The 17,819-nt window shown below is 41.0% G+C and overlaps 1 protein-coding gene across 6 annotated transcripts in view; it reads left to right on the forward strand.

The window, feature by feature from the left end:
* pacs2 (phosphofurin acidic cluster sorting protein 2) overlaps nt 1-17,819 on the forward strand; it is a 303,100-nt gene that overhangs the window by 159,502 nt on the left and 125,779 nt on the right. For all 6 annotated transcript variants that reach the window (XM_072265280.1, XM_072265298.1, XM_072265287.1 and 3 more), the window contains exons 2-3: nt 2,268-2,355; nt 13,779-13,868. In XM_072265280.1, the coding sequence (XP_072121381.1) occupies nt 2,268-2,355; nt 13,779-13,868 (178 nt within the window). The remainder of the gene's footprint in view (nt 1-2,267; nt 2,356-13,778; nt 13,869-17,819) is intronic.

Here is a 17,819-nt window from a genome sequence, read left to right on the forward strand (position 1 = left end):
TTGCATAAACTCCTTGCTACAGGTCCTTCCACAACATTTCTATAGGATTAAGGTCAGGACTTTGACTCAGCCATTCCAACCAACAAATTTTCTTTTTTTTAAACCATTTTGTTGTTGATTTACTTTTGTGTTTTGGATCATTGTCTTGTTGCATCATCTAACTTCTATTAAGCTTCAGGTGATGGACCGCTACCCTGATATTCTCCTGTAAAATGTCTTGATACAATTTTGGAAACATTGCTCCCTCAACGATTGCAAACTGTCCAGACCCTGAGGCAGCAAAGCAGCCCAAAAACATGATGCTCCTACCGCCTTGCTTCACAGTTGGGATGAGGTTTTTGTGTTGGTGTGCAGTGCCCTTTTTCCTCCAAACATAGCAATATGCATTTATGGCAAAAAGTGCAACTTTTGTCTCATCTGTCCACAGAACATTGTCCCAGAAGCATTTTAGAACGTCCAGGTGGTCCTTTGCAAACTTGAGACGTGCAGTGGTTTCTGCTGTGGTGTTCTTCCATGAACACCATTCTTGTTCAGTGTTTTTCAGTGGTGGACACATGAACAGAAACTTTAGCAAGTTCTAGAGATTTATGCAGGTCTTTTGCTGTTACCAGTGGGTTCTTTCTCACCTCCTTCAGCATTGCACATTGTACTCTTAGTGTGATCTTTGCAGGATGCCCACTGCTAGGGAGAGTAGCAACAATACTGAGTTTCCTCCATTTGTAGACAATTTCTCTGACTGTGACTGATGAACACTCAGCTCTTTTCCAGCTTCATGCATCTCTACAATTCTTCTTCTAAGTTCCTCTGAAAGTTGTTTTGATCGAGGCATGGTGCACATAAACAGACCTTTCTTGAGGAGAGCAGGCTCTGTCAATAACCTGACTTTGGGTATCTTTTTAATAGGGCAGGGCACCTCTACAACCCACACCTCCAATCCCATCTCATTGATTGAACACTTGACTCCAAATAGTTTTTGTAGAAGGCATTACCCCAGAGGTTCACATACTTTTTCCAAAAAATACATGTGATATAGGATCATTTTTCTCAAATAATTAAACAAGTATAATGTTGGTTGTGTTAATATTTAATTGGGTTTTCATTATCTAGTTTTAGGTCTTACGTGAAGATCATATTTATCCAAAAAGAGAAAATTCTTCAGGGTTCACAAACTTTCTAGCACCACTGTATAAGATCTCTCACATCAGACAAATCCTTCCTCTCACTCCACATAAGGTTTCCTTTTTGTACTTTTTCCCTCTCTTTCTGTATCATTTAAATGGCTGTGGTGTGCTTAATCAGGGTGTGAAAGGTTATGGGGAGAAGGCAAGAGAATGGGGCTGAGAGGGAAATATATTAGTCATGGTGAAATGGTGGAGCAGACTTGGTGGGTCAAATGGCCTAATTGTGCTTTTGTGTCTTACGGTCTTATGATCTGAGCATTTTTCATCATTAGTCAATATGCTAATAAGAAGCAGGGTCTGGAAAAATGAAATGCTCATTTCTTTCACCTATATTACAGAGCTTTAACCATGTTGCTAGATAAACAGCAACCTAACAATGACCAGTTCTTCCCAGTCCCACCTGTGTGAGGTACCTTCCATTTCCTAGCAGATGTGTACCCTTACGTCATACAAAAAATTAATCAAACATTCAGTTGTTATATGTTTAATGGGATGATAACTTTTGTATTGCAATCATCATTCTCAGTCTTCAACAGAATGGAACTCAAGATTACTTGGTAGGAGTAAAGAGTGATTTTTTTCCATTTTGGCAAATTTTCTGTCTGCCATTGCTTTCCTTGGCCATTCAACAAGGAATGGCACAGACCTTTTGGCCCACAATGCTGTGTTGACCTTTTAACAACTCTAAAATTAATCTAACCCTCTCTCCCACATACTGTAGCCCTCTTGTTTTTCTTTTATTCATGTGCCTATCTAAGCTTCTTTTAAATTACCCTAATGTATTTACCTCTACTACCACCCCAGCACCATGTTCCACACAGTCACCACTCTCTAGGTGGGGAAAAAAATGCCTACCTCTGACATCTCCTCCCCCCCCCCCCATACTTTACTCCAATCACCTTAAGTTATTCCCCTCTCATATTAAGATTAGGATTATTAGATTTCCAGTCATTCCTATTATTTGGTGGAGTTGTTCATGATGGAAGTTGAACTGAGCGCACGTGACCCAGTGTCTGCCTAAGGTTCTAATGAGTTTTGCTTCAGTGCACATATACTTCCTGAGAGAATCCTATGTATGTTTTCCAGATTATGCAGTTTAACGCTAAAGAAGTTGGTTGTCGTAAAGGAGTTGGATAAGGAACTTACTTCAGTAGTAATTGCTGTTAAAATGCAGGTAAGCTATTCAACTTTGCATTGTTGTTTCCAACTTTTTTCTATTAAAAATAAGGAGAAGGAAATTCATTGATTAAACTAATTTTTTCGTGGGATTTTGTACTGAACAAAGATTGGAGGGTGGCGGTCTGATGAAAAGTTTTGGAGCACAATCCTTGCAGTACAGACGCATATCAGGTAATCCCAGAATTGATATCTGATTCCCCTTTATATGATACAGCCCATTCATTCCTCCATAGAAAAGAAAGAGAAAGGTAAGACAAATAAAAGATACCATTGCACATTCCCGTTTTTAAAAGGGTTTCTGTGTACTCAAATTAGCCTCATTGAATTTGCTTACATTGAATATTTTCTTCAATCTTGTACTAGAAAAAGTCTTTTACTTTCATAACGTGATATAATTGCTACTCAGGAGGAAAAACTTGGCTATTTGGACATCTGATATCATAAAGACCAGCAGGAAACACAGATAGAAAGACAATGAGGATCGGAATCAGGATATTGAAAATGGGAAAAAGGTTCTACTTTTTAACAAGTCATCAAACCTGAAAAGATGATCCTGTCCAAGAAACTTCCCACCTTCCAAGTGGTTTTGATGTCATATAAGCACAAGAACTTTTCATCATCATTAGTATAAAAGCAAACTCTTATCTCTAGCTTTCCACTGTACATCCCACATAATTAAAATTATTCCACTTCTGCTCAATAAATTGATACTTTTTGCTTAAAAATGCAGTTTATTTCAAAATGGCAAATATGTTTTGGCAAAAAAAGTATGTCACTTATTTACTTAAATGAGCAAATTAAATAACTTTGATGTGATCATCTTCATTGCTATATTGAAGAAAGGAATTTTTTGCAGGAGGTGGGAATTGTATTACAATCATTTGCAATTGTCTTTGAGAAGCGGGCAGTGAACCATTTTAAGCTACTGCAATCCATGCATTGAAACACCATTACAGGAGAAAAGTACAAATGAATGTAACAGTGAATAGGTTAACAGTCAAGCTTCAAAGTTCAAAATTAAAGGGAGCTAAAGGAGAAATTATTAAGAGTAAGGACTAATTCTGCTAGATGGAGCAGAGTGGTGGTAGAGGGGAACTGGTTTGGCTCCTCCCACTTCCTCCAAACTAAAGTTGTAGCCATGGGCACCCGTATGGGTCCCAGCTATGCCTGCCTTTTCGTTGGCTTTGCAGAACAATCCATGTTCCAAACCTATACTGATATCTGTCCCCCACTTTTTCTTGACTACATCGACGACTGCATTGGCGCTGCTTCCTGCACACATGCTGAGCTCGTTGACTTCATTAACTTTGCCTCCAACTTTTACCCTGCCCTCAAGTTTACCTGATCCATTTCTGACACCTCCCTCCCTTTTCTTGATCTTTCTGTCTCTATCTCTGGAGACAGCTTATCTACTGATGTCTACTATAAGTCTACGGACTCTCACAGCTACCTGGACTATTCCTCTTCTCACCCTGTCTCTTGCAAAAATGCCATCCCCTTCTCGTAATTCCTCTGTCTCCGCCGCATCTGCTCTCAGGATGAGGGTTTTCATTCCAGGACAAAGGAGATGTCTTCTTTTTTTAAAGAAAGGGGCTTCCCTTCCTCCACCATCAACTCTGCTCTCAAATGCATCATCTCTCCCATTTCACGCACATCTGCTCTCACCCCATACTCCCGCCACCCCACTAGGAATAGGGTTCCCCTTGTCCTCACCTGCCACCCCACCAGCCTCTGGGTCCAACATATTATTCTCCGTAACTTCTGCCACCTCCAACGGGATCCCACCACTAAGCACATCTTTTCCTCCCCCCACCTTTCTGCTTTTTGCAGGGATCACTCCCTTCACGACTCCCTTGTCCATTCGTTTCCCCCCCCACATCCCTTCCCACCGATCTCCCTCATGGCACTTATCCTTGTAAGCGGAACAAGTGCTACACATGCCCTTACACTTCCTCCCTCACCACCATTCAGGGCCCCAGACAGTCCTTCCAGGTGAGGTGACACTTCACCTGTGAGTCGGCTGGGGTGATATACTGCGTCCGGTGCTCCCGATGTGGCCTTTTATATATTAGCGAGACCCGACACAGTCTGGCAGACCATTTTGCTGAACACCTACGCTCTGTCCGCCAGAGAAAGCAGGATCTCCCAGTGGCCACACATTTTAATTGCACGTCCCATTCCCATTCTGATATGTCTATCCACGGCCTCCTCTACTGTCAAGATGAAGCCACATTCAGGTTGGAGGAACAACACCTTGTATTCCGTCTGGGTAGCCTCCAGCCTGATGGCATGAACATTGACTTCTCTAACTTCCGTTAATGCCCCATTTCCCCTTCGTACCCCATCTGTTATTTATCCATTTATTTATTTATTTATTTATTCCTCCTCTCCCCTCCCCTCCCCTCCCCTCCCCCCCCTTGCCCATCCTCTGGGCTTCCCCCCTCCCCCTTTCTTTCTCCCTAGGCCTCTCATCCCATGATCCTCTCATATCCCTTTTACCAATCAATTTTCCAGCTCTTAGCTCCATCCCTTCCCCCTCCTGTCTTCTCCTATCGTTTTAGATCTCCCCTCTCCCCCTCCCACTTTCAGATCTCTTACTATCTCTTTCAGTTAGTCCTGACGAAGGGTCTCGGCCCGAAACGTCAACTGTACCTCTTCCTACAGATGCTGCCTGGCCTGCTGCGCTCACCAGCAACTTTTATGTGTGTTGCTTGAAATTCCAGCATTTGCAGATTTCCTCGTGATTGCCATATGTTGTGGAAACAGTTCAGTGATGGGGCAAGTAAAGTTGAGTGAAGTTATCCCTACTGGTTGAAGAGCCTGATGGTTGAGGGGTAATAAGTTCTGAACCTGGTGGTGCGAGTCCTGAGGGTCCTGTACCACCTTCCTGATGGCAGCAACGAGAAGTGAGCTTGACTTGGATGATGGGGTTCCTTGATGATAGATGCTGCTTTCCTGTGTAGATGTGATCAGTGGTGGGAGGAATTTACTCTTGATGGACTGGGCCATATCCACTATTTTCCATAGGGTTTTCCATTCAAGGGCGTTGGTGTTTCCATACCAGGCCTTCTTGGCATACTAGGCATTCTCGAATGGTGAGGGAACTTTTCGAGTATTGTTGGACCAGAATTCCTTCATTCCAGACTCGTACCTTTTGCATAGTAGACAGGCCCTTGGGAAGTCGAAGGTCAATCATACGTAAACTCTTCTCGGACTTCCAGCCATGTCCAAGTGTTGATTTTAATCAACATTTTGATGACAAACTCTACCATCTTCATCAAGGTGATGCCTAGGCATGCCTAGTCTGGTGTATATATACTCAACTCCCGTTTATGCGTGATATATGCCAAGAAAGCAGGTGATCAATCAATTACTGCAGTCACTTGGCTGATCAAGTTAAGTTTGTGGTCACCTGTAAAATTCAACTGCAATAATTTAATGCTCTTTGAATTGAGATACTAATTCCCTGTCTTCATTTTCCAAAATTTCCTCTCTAATCTTTTGCTATGTATTGTAAAATTAACCAAATGGAAATCCAGAAAATCTGTCATAATGCCAGGTCTCCTTTTCATTCTTGGCTTCTCTTCTTTCTTTAAACATTTTTGTTAGAGTGAACAATCTTCCAAAAATATGATAAAGGACATCCTTCAGTTGACTGCTACATTTGGAAAGCATTGATGTCATTTTGTGCGCAGGTGGAATCTACTAACAGCAAATATGAGGCTAAACAAATGTTAGGAAAGAATACTTTTCTGGAAAAGAAAATCACCTTGTTCTTTAAATGAGTGCTGTGGGATTTATTATATTTACCTGAACTGTTTGAACTGACAGAAAAGATATCTGCTTAAAGGGCCAGAGACAGCATCACTCCCTTTGCCACACTTGAGAGCAGTTAAGAATTAAAATAATAGAGGCTTGCTCAATCTTGAATGCAAGATTTACATAGCCAAATTAAGTTATATGAAACAATAATAAGTGCACATTGTGACGGGGTCCTGAATTACCCCTATAAACTGTGCTCGATTACCCCTATGAACTGTGCTTTTGAAAAGAGAAAGAGTTATTTAACACCGACATCTTGTGTTTTTAAGAGAGAGAGGAAAAAAGAGAGAGAGAGATGAAGATTAACTTTTGGACTGTCACTTTAAGGCACGAGGAGGAACTGAGACTAACTTTTCTACTGAGTTGGAGAGAGAGAGCACTGAGCAGCTCGCAAGTCATTATGGTGATCGAGGGCGGCGTTATTTGATGGACAATCGATTATGGTTTCTCTGGAGGTTGTTTATACTTTCTCCAAGGACATTGCCTGCCTGTACATTTTTACACAGACAAAGAAAGGAAGAGTTATTTGAGAGACAGTTGGTACTCAGTACGGTGAGATAAATAGGAGGTCAGATGATAGACCTCAGGCACATGTTTTGGGACACTGAATGAGCTTTGTTGTGCCCACAGAAAAAGTGGGTTTTTGGAGGATCGATCAGGTGGATCGATCAGTGGCTCTTGCAGTGAGAAAAGGGAGTGACTGGTGGGAAGTTGTCCATGTGTCCAACCTTTGCCTGGGTTGATAGCTTCACCACAGAAGAACGGTCCCCTTTGTTGAAGTCACAGTCGGTGACTTTTAAAGGATTTTGGAGGACAACGAGAAGATTGACGGCGTCAGCTCACCTGAAGACTCAAATTTCTCCCCCTCTCTCTCTTCATCACTACTCAACTCAATACCACGAACTGAACTGAACTTGACTCATCATTGTAAGACTATCTATTTACCCCGAGACGTGAAGAAGTGTGGTTTTCCGATATATTCCACACAAACTTATATATAATCATTGCTAACCTGTTTGATTTATCTGCATTTAAATTTCTGTATTGCGTAGTTACTAATAAATAATATTAGTTAATAGCAATACTGGACCCCAAAGTGTTTTCCATCTCTGCTGGTTCTTTAACCCGTCACAGGGTACGTGACAACATGAACTATGCTTTGATATTTGGCATGCTAATGCCATAGCATCAAACTGCATGACATTTCCCATGAGTTTTCAAGCAATCAAAATTTAAATTTTGTCTTTAATAGCTTTTTTTCTGAGGCTGATACCATAGAATTATCAATGTATGAATAAACTAAATTATCTTCACAACTGTATTATTACAGGTCAGTAATAAGTCATATGAGCTTCAGAAACTCCAGTTTGAAATTCTCCAGTGCCAATCAGCGTTCTATCATTGCTGTCATTGGATTACACACTTGTACTTTGGTTGGAGCCTCTAGAATTCATCATAAACTGCAATGCTTATAGGTTCTGATTGCCAAAATGACATCATGTCTCATTTTTGAGTCATGATCTTTCAAGTAAATTGCATGTACTTTTCTCAAAAACTACTTGTGCTTTTTTCCTTTATCCTCTGCTTACTTGTACAAACTTGAATGTTTATGTAGTCTTGCAGCATTAGCTTATCTTGGCTTTTTGTTCTAACAATACAGAAGGAAACCATCCAGTCCATGGGGTCCTTTATTTTCTTGGACCCTTGCAACCTGTTCCTTCTCATGCATGCTTGTTCAGGTTCCCTTTTATTCCTTCAGTCATTTGCCTACACTAACAGTTAATTTACAGTAAGAAAACAAGCTACAAAAATGACCTTGAGGAAACCTATTTTGACTTAGACATGGTTTTGTTTAGTAAGTGGGACAGATTAGTTTTCACCATTCTTTGATCCTGTGCCTCTTTATTCAGAACTGATTAGTGTGGGGTCGATAATGTTTTGTAGGTATGACATGGCATAAAAAAAACTTCAAACATAGGTGTTAACATGAATTCCAATCAGATACACATGCTGTTGCTCAGTAAAATTGTTTTTGATATAATAATGCATTTTGTCATTCACAAAGATAATGAAACTATCAATCTTCTTTCTCATAGTAATATTACAGAAACAAAATCCGAGCAATTAACACAGTTCTACTTCAACTCAATCTGATCCAGGTATCTCTGACATGAACTGTACCTATTACAATTTTAACATTTGCAAATCTAACTGCTAATCACTACTTCTATGATATTCCTCATAATTTTCTTCCAGTTTTTGTTTTTAAAATTCGACCTGGCTTTGTCCCCAACAATTTTTCACTTTCCTTTCTCCACTGATCATTTATCATTCCTATTTTCTGCTTAATTATGCTAATTGAAAATAAATTGGACAGTAATTAGAAACATAGAAACATAGAAAACCTACAGCACAATACAGGCCCTTAGGCCCGCAGAGTTGTGCTGAACATGTCCCGACCTTAGAAAATACTAGGCTTACCTACAGCCCTCTATTTTACTAAGCTCCATGTACCTATCTAAAAGTCTCTTAAAAAAAGTGCTGTCATATCTGTCTCCACCACCGTTGCCAGCAGTCCATTCCACGCACTCACCACTCTCTGACTAAAAAACTTACCCCAGACATCTCCTCTGTACCTACTCCCCAGCACCTTAAACCTATGTCCTCTTGTGGCAACTATTTCAGCCCTGGGAAAAAGCCTCTGACTATCCACACGATCAATGCCTCTCATCATCTTATACACCTCTATCAGGTCAGCTCTCATCCTATGTCACTCCAAGACGAAAGGGCCGCGTTCACTCAACTTGTTCTCACAAGGCATGCTCCCCAATCCAGGCAATATCCTTGTAAATCTCCCCTGCACCCTTTCTATGGCTTCCACATCCTTCCTGTAGTGAGGTGACTAGAACTGAGCACAGTAACTCCAAGTGTGGTCTGACCAAGTCCTATATAGCTGCAACATTATCTCTCGGCTCCTAAATTCAATTCCACGATTGATGAAGGCCAATACACTGTACGCCTTCTTAATCACAGGGTCAACCTGTGCAGCTGCTTTGAGTGTTCTATGGACTCGGACCTCAAGATCCCTGTGATCCTCCACACTGCCAAGAGTCTTACCATTAATACTATATTCTGCCATCATATTTAACCTACCAAAATGAACCACTTCACACTTATCTGGGTTGAACTCCATCTGCCACTTTTTAGCCCAGTTTTGCATTCAATCAATGTCCCGCTGTAACCTCTGACAGCCCTCCACACTATCCACAGCACCCCCAACCTTTGTGTCATCAGCAAACTTACTAACCCATCCCTCCACTTCCTCATCCAGGTCATTTATAAAAATCACGAAGAGCAAGGGTCCCAGAACAGATCCTGAGGCACTCCACTTGTGACCAACCTCCATGCAGAATATGACTCGTCTACAACCACTCTTTGCCTTCTGTGGGCAAGCCAGTTCTGGATCCAGAAAGCAATGTCTCCTTGGATCCCATGCCTCCTTACTTTCTCAATAAGCCTTGCATGGGGTACCTTATCAAATGCCTTCCTGAAATCCATATACACTACATCTACTGCTCTTCCTTCATCAATGTGTTTTGTCACATCCTCAAAAAATTCAATCAAGCCCGTAAGGCACAACCTGCCCTTGACAAAGCCATGCTGACTACTCCTAATCATATTATACCTCTCCAAATGTTCATAAATCCTGCCTCTCAGGATCTTCTCCATCAACTTACCAACCACTGAGGTAAGACTCACTGTTCTATAATTTCCTGGGCTATCTCTACTCCCTTTCTTGAATAAAGGAACAACATCCGCAACCCTCTAATCCTCCGGAACCTCTCCCGTCCCCACTGATGATGCAAAGATCATTGCCAGAGGCTCAGCAATCTTCTCCCTCACCTCCCACAGTAGCTTCGGGTGCATCTCATCCGGTCCCGGCGACTTACCCAACTTGATGCTTTCCAGAAGCTCCAGCACATCCTCTTTCTTAATATCTACATGCTCAAGCTTTTCAGTCTGCTGCAAATCATCCCTACAATTGCCAAGATCCTTTTCCGTAGTGAATACTGAAGTAAAATATTCATTAAGTACCTCTGCTATTTCCTCTGGTTCCATACACATTTTCCCACTGTCACACTTGATAGGTCCTATTCTTTCACGTCTTATCCTCTTGGTCTTCACATACCTGTAGAATGCCTTGGGGTTTTCTTTAATCCTGCCCGCCAAGGCCTTCTCATGGCCCCTTCTGGCTCTCCTAATTTCCTTCTTAAACTCCTTCCTATTAGGCTTATAATCTTCTAGATCTCTAACATTACCTCACTCTCTGAACCTTTTGTAAGCTTTTCTTTTCTCCTTGACTAGATTTATTACAGTCTTTGTACACCACGGTTCTTGTACCCTACCATAACTTCCCTGTCTCATTGGAACGTTCCTATGCAGCACTCCACACAGATATCCCCTAAACATTTGCCACATTTCTTCCGTACTTTTCCCTGAGAACATCTGTTTCTAATTTAAGCCTCCAATTTCCTGCCTGATAGCCTCATAATTCCCCAGACTCCAATAAAATGCTTTTCTAACTTGTCTGTGCCTCTTTCTCTCCAATGCTATTGTGAAGGAGATAGAATTATGATCACTATCTCCAAAATGCTCTCCCACTGAGAGATCTGACACTTGTAATTATCCAGATTTGCATTTTTCCTGGTTTTGTGGAATGGGGATAAGGATTAATTAGCCATGTTATTGCATGGGTACTAGTCTTATAACTGACTGGAGCGAACTTAGCTAGGTGTGCTGCTAATTTATGATGGAGGATAGTGTAACATTGTCTGTTAGGTATGAGAGTAGGGCTGTTCTGACTCATGGGACAGCTCTTCCTATAATAGTCATAGTAGTATAGTAGTCATACTTTATTGATCCCGGGGGAAATTTGTTTTTGTTACAGTTGCACCATGAATAGTAAATAGTAATAAAACCATAAATAGTTAAATAGTAATATGTAAATTATGCCAGTAAATTATGAATAAGTCCAGGACCAGCCTATTGGCTCAGGGTGTCTGACCCTCCAAGGGAGGAGTTGTAAAGTTTGATGGCCACAGGCAGGAATGACTTCCTATGACGCTCTGTGTTGCATTTTGGTGGAATGAGTCTCTGGCTGAATGTACTCCTGTGCCCACCCAGTACATTATGTAGTGGATAGGAGACATTGTCCGAGATAGCATGCAACCTCAATTGTTTGTGGTATAATAAGATCTTTTTCATCTGTTTACTTCACCCTCCAGCTTATCATGTTCTATTCTGGCATTTGAACCACTTCCCAGCTTGCACTAGCCTGTATAATAAACTGCTCAGCTGCTGGTTATTGCTGATCCTGATTTTGACTGAATGCCCTGGAGAAATGTGCCTTTAAATGCTACAGATGAACACAAGTTGAGACACTGGAAGAATAGGAAACACTGGGAAACAAGTGTTGGAATTCTCCACTTCTGCTTTGTTGTTGCACATCCAGTAAGATAATTGGGAAATTGCCAATTTATGATTTCCTACCAGCAGAAGTAATTTAAAATATTCTCCAACTGCAGATTTTCAAAAGCAGAGTTTCTGAAATAGAAAATCATAAAAGGAATACAAGCCATCTAAGACCAGGAAACCCTGGAGAAATAGAAGAGTAAAAAGGATAGTTAAGGTGTGGAATGATGGGGAAGTGGATGTGAAGCTTGTCTTAGTTTGCCAATGATTATCAGCAACTACTGAGTACTATAGCCAATGAGTGGTTATGCTTCTCTTTCAAAGCAGCACAAAACTTTTCAAAAATCGTGAACACTCTGTTTTTCCACGACTTTCTTTTATGCTATATGTGAAAAAGCATTTATGTACAAATTGCTGCCCAAAGGAATTGTAATTGATGGTTCGCATTGTATATATACACATCATAAACAGTAACCTGTTTCAAATTGTATTGAAGTCTGTTGCATCTATTAACATACACTGTAGTGTATATAAATATAGGGTAGTCACCTACTGTTATTACTATAGACAGCCGTCTTGCACCCAATACATAATACCATGGGGATGATGCATTACAATGTACCAGGAGACACAAGATTGCTGGAAAACTGGAGAAGTGCACACAAAACGCTAGTGGAACTCAGCAGGTCAGGCAACATCACTGGAGTGAAATGAACAGTTGATTTTTGGGCCGTGGTAATATATCAGGACATCACACGAGAATGTAAATAGAAGCAAGAATGTTCTTTTTTGTGTCTCGTCCTCCTACAATAATATAATTGCTCATCTTTTACAGTGCCACTTTCCTTGCAGAGCCTTCGGCCCTCTAAACCTCCTCCACATTTAATAACATCATGGTTGATCATATTCCTAGACACCCACAAAAACCTTTTAGCTTTCTCATCAATAATCTGTCTACCCCTGCCTTTGAAAATATTTAAGGATTGTTTTTCCATCAGCCTTTTGAGGAAGAGAGTTGTGAATGTGATACCTCCGTGGTGTATCACTAATACTTGAGATACATTACATGGTGTAACAATTGGTTACAACATGCATAAGAGTTATTCCTACAATAAGAAAACTAAAATGTGTTCATGTTTCAAGTTGGTGTCCTTTCATCGGAATGATAACTATTTTTCAGTCTGATATTGATTGACCTGCTGAGTATTTCAGCAACTTTGTTTTTATTTCTGATTTCTAGCATCTGCAACTAGTTCCTTTTAAAACTATAAAAAATTTAATTGACTTGAATTTATTTTTTGTGTTTTAATAACATGGTATTCTCTCGTAATCAATGAGGTGATATTTTTGAAACAAAAGATTCCTATGGGGCTTACAGAGCAAATGTTTCTCCTGGGCTGACTGTTCATTCTAGATGAGAAAAAATTTCTTCACATACAGTAGGTGGTGATGAATCTTGTCAATTCTCTATTCAAAAGGTCTGTGGAGATTCAGTCCCTGAGTATACTTAACTTAGGGCCTCAGTAGTTAAGGGAACCAGTGGATAACAGGTTAGTGCTGGTAACTGGTACCAATGTAAGAAATGAGCTTTGAATATTGTTTGAGCGGGTGTGAAGAGTTGAAGGGTGCTTCTTCTGTTTATTTTTCATATTTTCAAATTGTTGGTGATTCTTACATTAGATCCCTACCAGATTTTGTTCATCTTGCTCTAGAATGTTTCCAATCCGTTTCTTCTTGCTCTGGGTCTCTTCCAGCCTTGGCTCATCATGTCTATCCTGAGAGGAATAATGGATGGAGAGATTTGAGATGAGCGGGCAGGGCTTGGAGAGATACTGTGTCCATTCTAAGTTCAATGTTTTCTAGTGACTATCTCAACCATGTCTTTAAGTGCCTGCTATTAAGCCCATCCAGGAAGAGGGTGTATGCTGAAAACTAGTATAGCTCGGTAAGCACTGAAAGGAATTGTATTTTTAAATTGCGAAGAATGGGAATGTGGAAACATAAGGAAGTGATGGAAGTATATTTGGATAAGAAATATTTATTTCAAGAATTTCCAATATTGTACATCTTTGAAAAATATTTTTATCAATTTGCTAATCTTAGTATTCAATATCTTGTACACAGGGTTCAAAAAGAATCTTGAGATCGCATGAGATTATACTGCCACCTTGTGGTCTGGTGGAAACTGACCTCGCACTAACCTTCTCACTGCAGGTACCTGATTCATTTGCTGTTGTATTTTTTATTTCAGAAAGCATTTTATGAGAAGATGTCAAATTAACTTTTCGTATAATGATTGTCCCTGATGGTATAAATTACTATTCCACATCAGTTACACAAAAGCCATAATTCACCTTGGCTCAATAATGCAAAAATATTATGTGTCAGAAAGCATCGTTGTTTATTGTATTGTGTGTACAGAAATATGACGATTACTTACTTGGTACAAAGATTATAGGTATGGCAAAAAATTGCAGGCATCCTCTCCAGCCTAGTATGTGGCATTCAGTGATTACAATGTGAACTCTGCATCTGCAAGATGTAATCTGCATCTGTAAGTGTTGACAAGGCAACTACAAGTGACTGCAGTCTACCTGAAAATTTCCATGTTGAGCTATCAATGCAATGTCATTCCAGCTCTTCTTCTCGTTTCCACATCAACTTCTGCTTTTTCCAATTGCCAACTGCAAACAAGAAGAACAGAACTATGTACTCTGTAGCCCAATGGCATGAACATTGACAATTCCAATTTCAGGTAAACCACTACCTCTATCCCTTTTCCATTCCCACCAGTCTCTCCCTTTGTTCACCTATGGCGTCTTCCCTCCCTCAACCAGCCTCCACCTCATTCCAACTGCTCATCATCTTCCCTAGTTGCACCTATTACCATAAAACCATAAGACATAGGAGCAGAATTAGTTCATCTGGCCCATCGAGTCTGCTCCACCATCCAATCATAGCTGATCCTTTTTGTTCTCCTCCTCAACCTCATTTCCCAGCCTTCTGTCTGTAACTTTTGATGCCATGTTCAGTCAAGAAGCTATCAATCTCTGCCTTAAATACACTCAACAACCTGGCTTCCATAGCTGCTTGCGGCAACATATTCCACAAATTCACCATCCTTTGGCTAAAGAAATTTCTCCGCATCTCTGTTTTGAAAGGGCACCCCTTTAACCTGAGGCTGTGTCCTCTTGTCCTAGACTCTCCCATCATGGGAAACATCCTTCCCACATCTACTCTGTCTAGACCTTTCAACGTTCAAAAGGTTTCAATGAGATTCCCTTTCATCCTTCTGAATTCTAGCGAGTACAGACCCAGAGCCATCAAACGTTCCTTGTATGATAACTACCATCCTCTGTCTCTCCATTTCATCTCATCTCTCTAGACTGCCTTTCTTCCCTCTATACTTTTAGTCCTTGTGGAAGGCCGCAACCTGAAATGTCAACCATCCTTTTGCCTCTACAGAGGCTGAATTCTTCCAACATTTATTTTTTGCTTCAGATTCTAGCTTTTGTATCTTTATCCTCTATTATCCTTTTTATCCTCTATTCATTTAGTACTTCCACTGTGCCTTCAGAATCCATGTGCAATTACCCATTTTGTCTTTAATAAGCCCCATTCTTCTATGTCCTGGCCTTTACTATTTATATACTTTTAAAATGCTCTAGATACCTGCTTCCAAGCACCTTAAAACTATGCCCTCTCATGCTAGCCATTTCAGCCCTGGGGAAAAGCCTCTGACTATCCACACGATCAATGCCTCTCATCATCTTATACACCTCTATCAGATCACCTCTCATCCTCTGTCGCTCCAACGAGAAGAGGCCAAGTTCACTCAACCTATTCTCATAGGACATGCTCCCCAATCCAGGTAACATCCTTGTAAATCTCCTCTGCACCCTTTCTATAGTTTCCACATCCTTTCTGTAGTGAAGTGACCAGAAATGAACACAGTTCTCCAAGTGGGGTCTGACCAGGGTCCTATATAGCTGTAACATTACCTCTCAGCTCTTGAACTCAGTCCCACAGTTGATGAAGGCCAATGCACCATATACCTTCTTAACCACACAGTCAACCTGCGCAGCAGCTATGAGTGTCCTATGGACTCAGACCCCAAGATCTCTCTGAACCTCCACACTGCCAAGAGTCTTACCATTAATCCTATATTCTGCCATCATATTTGACCTACCAAAATGAACCACCTTATACTTATCTTGGTTGAGCTCCATCTGCCACTTCTCAACACAGTTTTGCATCTTAACAATGTCCCGCTGTAACCTCTGACAGCCCTCCACACTATCCACAACACCCCCAACCTTTGTGTCATCGGCAAACTTACTAACCCATCGCTCCACTTCCTCATCCAGGTCATTTATAAAAATCACGAAGATTAGTGGTCCCAGAACAGATCCCTGAGGCACTCCACTTGTGACTGACCTCCATGCAGAATATGACCCGTCTACAACCACTCTTTGCCTTCTGTGAGCAATCCAGTTCTGGATCAAGAAAGCAATGTCCCCTTGGATCCCATGCCTCCTTACTTTCTCAATAAGCCTTGCATGGGGTACCTTATTAAATGCCTTGCTAAAATCCATATACACTACATCTATGGCTCTACCTTCATCAATGTGCTTAGTCACATCCTCAGTAAATTCAATCAGGCTTGTAAGGCACGACCTATCTTTGACAAAGCCATGCTGACTATTCCTAATCATATTATGCCTCTCCAAATGTTCATAAATCCTGCCTCTCAGGATCTTCTCCATCAATTTACCAACCACTGAAGTAAAACTCACTGGCCTATAATTTCCTTGGCTATCCCTACTCCCCTTCTTGAATAAGGATATGTTCAATAGAATTACTGAAGGTTGGTTGCAGGGGGTGGGGGGGTGCAGGAGAGTAGATAAGGATAAACATTTCAAACTTGCAGGTAGTTCTGTTAAAAGAGGATGGAACTATAAAATTAATGGCAAAAACAAAGTGGGGAGATGTAGTTGGTATGAAACAAAGGAGTCCAAAATACTGAAGAATGCTGGAAATCAAATCTTGCTTTGACTGTCATAATATGGAGGTACCTTCATGAACTCCCACAGCCCCCGATGACCCTGTGATTTAATTCCCTGAGGCCGATGTAAGAGTAACCTTCAGGATGGTGAATCCACAGTAAGATTCCTGACCAGACGAGGTACCTGGCTAAGTACTAAAGACTGTACTGATCAATTGGCTAGAGTGTCCACCGATATCTTTAACCTTTCTTTTTGGCATTTTGGGGTTTCTACCGGCCTCAAGCAGGCTTCAATCATACTGGTACCTAAGAAGAACATGGTAACCTGCCTCAATGACTATTGTTCAGTAGCACTTAAATTCACTGTGATGAAAATTGCCTTGAGAGGTTGGTGACAAAACACATCAACTCCCAACTGAGAAGTGACTTGGATCCAATCCAATTTGCCTATGGTCACAACCGGTCAACAGCAGATGCTATTTCATTGGCTCTTCTCTCAATCCTGGAACATCTGGACAGTGAAGATGCATACATCAGGCTGCTCTTCATTGACTACAGCACAACATTCAATACCAACATCCCCTCTAAACTAATCAATAAGCTCCAAGACCTAGGCCTCAATACCTCCTTGTGCAATTGCATCCTTGATTTCCTCACTTGCAGACCCCACTCAGTTTGGATCAGCATCAGAATCTCTTCCACAATTGCCATCACACAGATGCACCACAAGGCTGTGTGCTTAGCCCCCTACACTATTCGTTTTACACTTATGACCATGAGACTAAGCACAGCTCCAATGCCATGTTTAAGTTTACTGATGACATCAAAGGTGGTGACGATTCAACATATAGTGGGAGATTGAAAAACTGGCTGAATGATATCACAACAATAAAATTTCACTCAATGTTAGCAAGGTCAATGAGCTGATTATTGATTTCTGCAGAAGGAAATGGAAGGTCTATCAGTCATCAGGGGATCAGAGGTGGACAGGGTCAGCAACTTCAAATTCCTTGGTGTTATCATTTTGCCGGGTCTATCCTGGTCCAGCATGTAAATGCCATTACAAAGACAGCATGGCAGCACCTCTACTCTGTTAGAAGTTTGTGAAGATTCGGCATGTCCTCTAAAACTTTGACAGACTTCTATAGCTGTGTGGGAGA

This window comes from Mobula birostris, chromosome 1 (genome assembly GCF_030028105.1).
Source record: "Mobula birostris isolate sMobBir1 chromosome 1, sMobBir1.hap1, whole genome shotgun sequence".
Taxonomy (NCBI): Eukaryota; Metazoa; Chordata; class Chondrichthyes; order Myliobatiformes; family Myliobatidae; genus Mobula; species Mobula birostris.